The following is a 9,546-nucleotide window of genomic DNA, read 5'->3' as shown; positions in this document are numbered from 1 at the left end:
TTCAGATGAGAAAAACGCTAGCGTAATGTGGACCAAAATCAAAAAAAGGTGTGTTTTCAAATTTAGCTGGCATAGTGTAGATGAACTCTCAGTCACCTTGTTGGCCTTTTCCAGTCATCATTCCACACGCACACAACCCTCCATCCCTCACTCTATACTCTTTTTTTTCCCCCTGGCTCTCTCCTCCTTCCCTCCTCCCCTCTTTGTACATCTGTCCTTTAATTTTGGCCTCTGTTGAGAAGTTGTTAAAAAGCCCTATGAAAAATGTATGAAGGATTGTGAGCCACGCGATTGGCCCCATTTACCGGACAGCCGAGCGAATGAACGGCCACACTGGATAATCCCCCACAATGCCTCTGGAACAAAGGCCCAACAGCTGACCCTAGCGAGAGAGAGAGAGAGAGATGAAGAAGGGGGGAGTGAGGGGGGATTGAGTGGAACGGGGGGGGGGGGTTGCAAACAGTTAAGGCTCACTGCTGGTCAGGAGGCAGCTTGCTCACATACACAATTCACATGTACTCACGAAACAAAGGCTTCTGGGACAGGAATAACTCCCTCTGTTCTGTCGCTCGACTCTCTCTCCTTAGACTCTTCTCAGCCCCTCCTTCTCTTGCCACCGCTCTCTCCCTCCCTCCCATTCTCACTCTCTCGCTCTCTCAGTCAAGAGGATCTGAAATACCAATACCCTTTTCTCCTTGACATTGCTTTCTCCTTGCAGTCAGCGTTTTGCTGTCCTTTTATAGTCAAAACGTCAGGAGAAATTCCATGCAGGAATATTCTTAGTAATGCGGCACTCCCTGCGTCTAACAGCTAGGGCGCTAGCGATGCATTCGCCCGTTAGCGAGGTCTTGTGGGAAAAGGGTGCGCATGCCCGCACAGGCACTTACAACGCATACACACAGTTGCCCTCGCACCGGGGTCATTGTGCCAGCATTTCAGAGACGACAGCAGCCCAAACAATGAATTATATCCACTTCTACCAGAGGGGAATTCAATATTTGGGGAATTGGGTTAGCTTGTGTGTTTCCTCTCTGTGTCAAACACACACACGCAGAGCACACAAGCTCCTTATTCACGACTCACCTTTTCACTCGAGCAGTGGACAGCGATATGCACACACACCAGACACACGGGCATCTTAGCCTCCATTCATCACCCCGAGGGGGGCGGGTGGCTGTCCTGTGTGTGTGTGTGTGTGTGTGTGTGTATTCCAGCGGCCACTAACCTTGCTGTGTCCTGACACTCCTGATGAGTATCTGCAGGACACTGGATGAGAGGAGTGGAGCGGAGTGCGCACTGTCAGGCATTTGGGCAAGCTGCTGCTGCTGTATATGTGTGTGTGTGTGTGTGTGTGTGTGTGTGTGAGACAATTTGTGTGCTTGCGAGCATCAAGGGAGGCAGGCAGGGAGACAGTCAGCATTATCCAAGCAGGTGACCCCTGAAGGCTGCGTCGCCGTGGAGCTTTGAGTTGAGGAATAAGACTCATCCAAATACAGCTTGTGTGTGTGCTGCGAGCATTATGTAGAGCTCTGTAACAGTACAGGATGTGTCATCTCCTTGGCACAAGGAGGTGTGTGCGCTGGTGTGTGTGCTCGCGCCTGCATGACTGTGTGTGCGTGTGTGTGTGTGTGTGTGTGTGTGTGTGTGTGTGTGTGTGCGTGTGCGTGTGCGTGTGTGTGAGAGACAGAGTGTTGGCCTAGGGGAAGGTGTCACAGATCTTTGCCAGACTAATCATCTCCATGGTGTCGGTGAGCGCTGCTGTCAGGGACACTAAAGAGATGGCGTGTCTCCCCGTTCCCAAAGCATTTAGTACTTCCTCTTTCGCCAGCAACTCTCTGCCGCTCTTCACTCAGCTCCGCTCTCTTGTTCGGTCACAGATTTACAGTGGGACTCATAAAGATGTCACGCTCACCATGTTGCATTGAGGGAAGTGGGAGGTGTGAGAAACCTGAGAATTCACAAGAAGTGACTTTTCTCAGGCTGACGCCTCAATTGGCTTTTAAGGAAGTAGATACACAAGAGACAGGAGATTTATGATTTTACATCGACTGTAAAACTATGAACATGTTCTACAAGGGAGGAGATAACAGTGTTGAGCATAATGCAAGAAAACACTGCTGCAAAATGATAGCTAACGGCGAGTGGAAGTCATGCATTTTAGAAACCCAATGAAACTTTCTGCAATTTACAGTAAAACAATTCACTATCGAGCTTTGAGTCAATTCTAAATGATTTGGTCTCCTTACAGAGGAGCAATGTATTCGAACACTGACTTTCTTTCTATAGATGTACGTAAAATATTCTTCCATAGATGAATAATCATTTCTTTCCTTCCTGTGTCTGTGAAGGTCCCTGAACGCTTTCTGGAGGTGGCAGAGATCACACTGAGGGAGTTCTTCAACGCCATTGTGGCCGGCAAAGACGTGGACCCGTCCTGGAAGAAGGCGATCTACAAGGTCATCTGCAAACTGGACAGCGAAGTCCCAGAGATTTTCAAGTCCCCCAACTGTCTCCAAGAGCTTCTACACGAGTAAATTTCTCCTCCTCCTTTTCCTCCTCCTCGCTCGACGCTTTGCGCTTTTTTTATTTTCTCTGATTTCATAGAATTTCAAAATATTCTCTTTTGTTGTTTTTTCTTTTTTCCAAAACCTTTCTTTTGATTTCCTGTTTTTTTCTTTGAATGTATGAAAGTTATGAAGTAGCATTCCCAATCTGAAGCCTGTGGCAGTTCCTAAATGACCTAGCTATTGTGTTGTTGTTCTTATATGATAATTATCATGATGGTTTTTATTTGTTTTGTTTTTGTATGATTCTGAACTGAAGAGACTCTAATCTTATTGGGTGTTTTTTGGACCGTGTGAACCCTCATCCGGTTGGCTTGTTTTATGATCAACACTAACAAAGTCCACAGTGTGTGGAAGACGTTCCCATTTACACTACTAAGAACATAGGCTGGGTTCCCTAAAGACTTTACTCATGGCACCCTGGGGTGTCCCTCCAATCCAGTGGGTGTCCAAATGAACTGTCCCCTCAAAGTGGGCGCCCAATAGACTGTGCTACTCAAGATGTCCCCAACAGGACAGTCACACACATGCACACAAAAACAAGGCCTAGTGAGGTTACTAACTGACTGGACTAAGACTGGACTTGTGGTACTGGTCTGTACTAGTCTGTGGGACTTGGACTGGTTTCCAATAGCTACTGAGCTCTACCATGTTTTGAAGTGTGTTTTCCCTGCAAGTAGGGCATTGTGTTTATTGGGTGTACATTATTATTTTGATTATTATTATTATTATTATTATTATTGTTGTTGTTTAGGATTATTATTATTTGTCATCACTGCTTGCTGAAGATTGGCACTTCGAGATTTGTTTGTCCCTTGATGCCGTTGCAGAAAAAAATAAATTATTGCTATTAATATTATTCAAAGAGTTTAGATTCTGAAATATGTTGCCCCCCATTTCCCATCCTTCTTCTTACTCCTGTCTTTGTTTGTCCATCTCTGAAGTGGACTTTTTTGGATATTTTGTTGTTTTTTTGGTAGTTTGGAGCAACTTGCCTGGAAAGTGTTTCGAATTTTGGGTTTTAATGGAGAGCCATCAGAGAAGGCTTCTCTAATATGCCTGTAGTGACTAGGCTATCCTGCAGAGGACCAGTCCGGCAACGATGCTGGAAAAGGAGTAAGGCTGCAGAAACACATGAAGTAAAAAGTGCAGAAGTATATAAATATGCAGAAAACGTGTGGCCTTTTGGTGCGTGATCTGCTGTTTTTAAATGGCTAATTTTCCGTAGCCACTCCAGCTTTGACAACTAAACTGCTCCCACTAAACGAGCCATTTGTCCAGCTATCAAATACATCTTATTCGTTTAATTATGTCCCGGATTGGTGAACATAGACAATAATAACTGCATAGTTTTTTGTCTTTTTATAGCACTGTTCACTAAATAGCTCATGTGTGAGATGAAGTCCACCTGTTTATATGGCAGGCTTTTATTGTGATTAGCCTGTACAAGGTGTAAATGACATTATGAAGTTATTTCAATAGCAGTTGACACTTGAATATATCAGAATACTGTGGCAATCTAAAGTACAGTGTCGCTGAAACAACAGATAATTGGATACATACGAATAGAAGCATTAGGAGGAGGAAGATAATTTAAGGAGGGCAAAGAGAGAGGGGACTATAAGATGAAACACAAGCGTTTATTAATTCTGCTTCAAGTGGAACAACACACACACGCACACACTGCTCCTTCCCTCCATGTTCACCTGCCTTTGAGTGATCTAGCTCCTCTCTCAACGCAACAATACGAGGTCGGAGGTGAGCACTCACCCCGGGGGTAGATGGAGAAGCTCTCAGCACTACAAAGAGCGGGGACAAAGGCACAGAGTGAGGAGCAACACGCACCTGAAACCCTCTGCTCTGTCCCTCCGTCCCAAACTGGCAGCTTTTAAGACCCAAAGTGTGATTCTCTTGAAGCCACTGTGCCCAGTTTGTTAAACAGCATTCCTTTCACTTTTACCTGAGATTCCAATCCCAGATTTTCCACTTGAACTGTACATGTATATCTACTGTTTCATTCATTTTATCCGCCCTCTCAGGCTTTTAAGAATTTTAAAAAGCAGTTAGTGTAAGCTGCCCTTTTGATGAGGTAAGTTAAAGGAATGAGAGGCCTTGAATGCTTTCTAGAGTGCGTGCGAGCTAGCTGTTGGTCTCACCTTGGATGACATTATCTTATGGTGTGTGTGTGTGTGTGTGTGTGTGTGTGTGTGTGTGTGTGTGTGTGTGTGTGTTTGTGTCACAAAAGATCAAAAGGGGCAGGTTGCTTAACCTGCTGACTTGTCTAAGCGAGACAAAGCGCCAGACAAAAGGAGGCAGAGAAAGACAGAGAGCTACTCCCTTCATTATGTCCCCCATCTCCTCCTCCCCGAACAGTGTTCTTCTTAAGATACGGGAGCCCTGAGAGAGCGAGCCGGACACATTTCTCACTGAAGGATGGGCTAGGCCCTGCATGTCTCAGAGTCTCAAAGCACCAGCCAAAGGCTCTAAAGTGCCACAAACAAAGGAGAAAGGAAAGGACACTTTTATCTGATGCACAGATTATTATCTCTCCGCACCCTCCCCCTTCCTGCAACCCCGCCCTAAAGTTAAAGAGTTCCTGCGCCTAAAAAGATTAATTCAGGATAATGAAGACTTATGTGCAAAAAGGATTAGCAAGACCTTAAAACCGCATTGAAAATATTTTTGTCAAGTTTTCCTTTTCTGGGTCGTTTGATTTTAAGGATAACATTATTGAAATACTTATATAGCCTTTTTTAAGAATTGTAAAAGATAAATATATGGGAAAAAAATATATACAGTAGTGGAAGTTCTTTGGAAGGCACTGTTAAAATTGTTTCATTAATGAAATCTTGAGGGTATTTATAGTGACAGCTTTGTTTAAATCTGTAATATGAATAAGTGAGTTGTTGGTAGATTAGGAGCAATAGTTGTAGGTTTTTTGCAGGTTTTGTGACCAGTTTTCCTTTGCTTTCTTTACCTTTTGTATTGTGCTGAATGGCTGTGCTCTTGAGATCAGAAAATAAACTTGGAATCCGTTTTCAGAGAATGAAATGTTGCTACTGTAAATACTGTCAGGATGAAACAAAGAATAACTGTACAGTTTTTCTATTCTCACTCAGAGTGCGTAGAGAAGGGTGAAAGTGGTTTAAAAAAAGAAGGGTGACGAAAAGAGAGATGACCCGCTCTCTCCAACCGGACTCATAACCACTCTTCCAAAAACCCACAGAGGAGAAGTTTTTCTTGTTTTTTTTCCCTGCCATGCCTTTAACGGGAGTCTGTTTCCCGTCGGCAGTGCCCTTGAAGTTGCACCAGCATGCGTTTCTTTACTTTCCGCTGACATCGAGAGAGAACGATGCATTAGGCTAGCGGTCGGGTAATGATGATGTCACAGAGGGGCCCGTTGGCAGGACCCGGTCTCGTCCAAAAACAAGGGCAGACTGTATCGTAGCTCTAGATTTGACCCGGGAGAGAGACAGGAACTCATTGTCATCAGGAGACCAGTGTCATGGAGGGGGCACATCATGTTGTACAGTTTAAAAAGAGACTGCAGACAGAAAAAAATTATTTATACCCTTTTTTACCAGGTTCAAACAGTTGGGAAAAGTTTGGACTTTTGTGGAATTTATGTACGCTTTGCATTTAGTGTGTGTGTGTGTGTGTGTGTGTGTATATGTAGATGTATATGAGTGTGTGTCTGTGTGAGAGAAAAGACCGATTATGAGAACCTGTGAACCAGTGAGTGACACAATTCTCAACACTGTGGCCCCTCCCCCACCCCTGGGAGTTGCATCCTGACATGTAAATGATTCTCATTAAGCGTTGGCAACGTGTGTGTGTATGTGTGCGTGTGTGTGTGTGTGTGTGTGTGTGTATGTGTGTGCATGTGTGTGTGCGTGTGTGCGTGTGTGTGTTGCGATAATTTCCTCTGATCTGTTTTCTAACCTGTTTGAAAGGGGGTTTTGTTTCTCGATGCTTTCATTAGTAATTCTTTTTTTTTGTTATGACATTGCTCCTCTTTTTTGTAAATATCAATGATGTGGACTTACAGTGATAAAATACTGCCTTTGTGTAACTTAGCAATATGTTATGTAAATAGTGTTTTGTTGATGCTTTTTGTATGACATTATTATTCGATTCTAGTGCAGTAATTCCAACGGGAACAGCCATGTTTCAAATACAGTCTGAAGGGTTACACACAAGTTGTAAAATAAAACTCTTGACATGGCTGCTTTTTTCTGTTATTGGTGTCTATTTGTCTTGCAGATTTTGTGTAATTTATTGGTTTAATTTATCCTAATTTATTTGATGTTGTTTTCTTTTGTTTTTCAAACAGGGAAGGCTGTACTGCATTTCATTAATGTAGAACCAATTTAAAAGATTTTAATCCTTATCTACCTAAAATTGAATTTAAGAAATTAGTATTCTAGCATGCTCATTCAATTGAGAGAAATGATAAAATGGAGATCTTGGCAGCTAAATGGAACTGGACAGTTTTAAAGAAAAAAAGGTTTTTATGTTTTGTTCCGGGACAGGGCCGAGGGTGAGCTAGAACGCTGAAACTAGTTTGAAGCAGTTTTGTATTTTCTCTTGAGATTTTTCCCCTGTATTGCTTTGGCCCAGCCCAAAAACAACCAGTAGTCAAATTGCCTTTCGTGCCTTCACCCTCTATGAACTGAATGTATGTGCAGTATATATGCAAGCTTGTGCAAAATGAATAAAAAATGGAAATAAAAATGAAAAAGAGTAGAAAACGTGTGCCGTTTGTGGTTTATTTACATCGCTGTCTAACATGCACTCAAAAAGTGTGTGTGTGCGTGTGTGTGTGTGTGTGTGTGATCATTAATTTTTTCATATAACTTATTTAGTATCGCTGACTACAATGTTTGTATTTACTGTACAGTTACTCTGTAGTTACTACCCTGTTGGAGCAAATCAGCACCGCTCGGCTCTCTGAGTGATTCAATGCCCTAATGAGGGGTTTGACAGCAGAGCACCAACCTCCCAGCCTAGTTTTCTCCACAGATGACTGCAGATGCCGCTTCATCGGGCTAAATGCAACAATCGCCATAGCCAGGGACACACAGACACATAATGAAATCATCTCTTCAACCTTCAACAAATAAGCTGACTAAATATAGACAAGTTAATAAATGCCAAGATAAAAGTTTAAGTAAACAGTGGAAAGACAAACCTCTTGAAAATTGAGTTTGTTCTAACTAGAGCTGCAACAAACGATTAATTTCATTATCGATTAATCAGACAATTAGCTTTTCAATTAATAATTTTGTCTGTAAAAATGTAAGAAAATGCCTGTAACAAACGTCTAATGTTATAATTTTCCACAGCTCAAGGAGATGTATTTAAATTGTTCTGTACTATTAGATATGATAAAAGAAATGCATCAAATCCTCACAATTTGAGAAGCTGGGAGTATATCATGAGAATAGTTGCAGATTATCTGTCGATCAGCTAATTGTAGTAGCTCTGGTTCTAACCAATAAATTGTGTATATGTTTGTGTGTGTAGTTGTTCAAATTATGTGTATTCTAAGAAATACAAAAAATAATTCAAAAAAAATAATTTCAAACTCAAATACTAAAGAAAAATTTTGATCTGACTTATGTTTTTAATAACACATTCCCACAGATTGCTGTTATTGTATTTGCTGTTGAGTTTGGGAGTCTTTTAAGAAAAATACAGGCGTATTTTAAAAAGGCTCGGTGTGTTTTCTCTCTGCGTCATTTTGCTGTTTTCTTATCATGACCTCTGTTGTACTTTCCACCACGCCAGCCCGTTGCTCTGTTCCTTTTCTTTCTTTTGTTCTTGCCTGACTGCTTTTCACTCTTTTTGCTTTGATGCTCATTTTTGGAGTTGCTTCTTTTGTGTCTTTCTTGCTTGCTTGCTTTTATTCTTTTTTTTCTCTCTCTCCTGTGTTCCTTTTCCCTCTCGTCCTCCGCTTGCCTCCCTCCGCTTGCCTTAACCGGAGGCTACAGCTCCTTAGGTTGGGCTGAGACAGCATCTTTGTACAACACCGACCGTCTGCTCTGTAATCAAATACCATCTGTCGCTACATCTGAAGACTTACTCTCTCGCTTTCTCCATCACACACACACACACACACACACACACACACACACACGCACGTGGGCAAACACATGCACACCCACCACATCTGTGCTTCCCACTCTTGAACAATGTGTGTGTGCTTTTTATGTACAATGACCCGTGTAGCTACAATCATTCCACCTGATTCATTCTTGGCCTGCAGGGAGGAAGTCACTGAAGTCACTTTCACCACTTCCTGTTTTTTCCACCTCTCCCGCTGAGGGTTCAGAGTTCATTGTCTTCAGGTATTCATGTTTATTCTGTGGCTCTGTGTGTCAGCAAGACCCTGGCCGCTATATCAGACAGGAGATAGTGGACTTTAGCTCCTTAGTCTTAGATCAACGGCCCCCTATCTCAAAGGCTGCCAGTCTTTCCCAATATTTGCCCAATGTTTGTCCTTGTTCCGGCACAGAAAACGTTGACACGTTGTCCCCAAGGTCCCTCTCCAAGTCCCCCCCTCCCTCCCTGGTCACTTGTTATCACACGCTCAGGTTCAAGAACATTTTCCATTCACTGTTAAGAGTGTGTTTTTTCAGCTGAAATTGTTTTCTATAAGCTTTCACATTATTGGAAAGTGTGCTTTGCAGTTTGTCAGTGGAGGATTTACGCCAACCCAACTACAAACAGAACATTCTTTGGTAAATATCACCACACACGTGCACTGATGTAACTTATTATGTTTGGGAACCTTTGTGATGAAGAAACACAAGGACTCACCTCATTTTGATTTCTTCTCTTTGCGATCCTCCTACCAACGACCAATATGAGCTATCCACCGTTTGAACCACTTTGACACCTACACCTGCAAAATGACTGTGGGCTTGAAACTAAAACAGCTGAGTCCATCAGAGGACTTTTGTATACAGAGGATTGCAAT

At 42.6% G+C, this 9,546-nt stretch overlaps 1 protein-coding gene across 2 annotated transcripts in view; it reads left to right on the top strand.

Moving 5' to 3' along the window:
* Positions 1-6,798, top strand: part of LOC116066000 (prospero homeobox protein 1-like) — a 32,156-nt gene extending 25,358 nt beyond the window's left edge. For both annotated transcript variants that reach the window (XM_031321712.2, XM_035995172.1), the window contains exon 5: positions 2,349-6,798. In XM_031321712.2, the coding sequence (XP_031177572.2) occupies positions 2,349-2,534 (186 nt within the window). In that variant the 3' untranslated portion in view covers positions 2,535-6,798. The remainder of the gene's footprint in view (positions 1-2,348) is intronic.
* The last annotated feature ends 2,748 nt before the right edge of the window (positions 6,799-9,546 follow it).

This window comes from Sander lucioperca, chromosome 19 (assembly GCF_008315115.2).
Source record: "Sander lucioperca isolate FBNREF2018 chromosome 19, SLUC_FBN_1.2, whole genome shotgun sequence".
NCBI lineage: Eukaryota > Metazoa > Chordata > Actinopteri > Perciformes > Percidae > Sander > Sander lucioperca.
The sequence above is the reverse complement of the archived record's forward strand: the minus strand, read 5'-3'. Positions and strand labels throughout refer to the sequence as shown.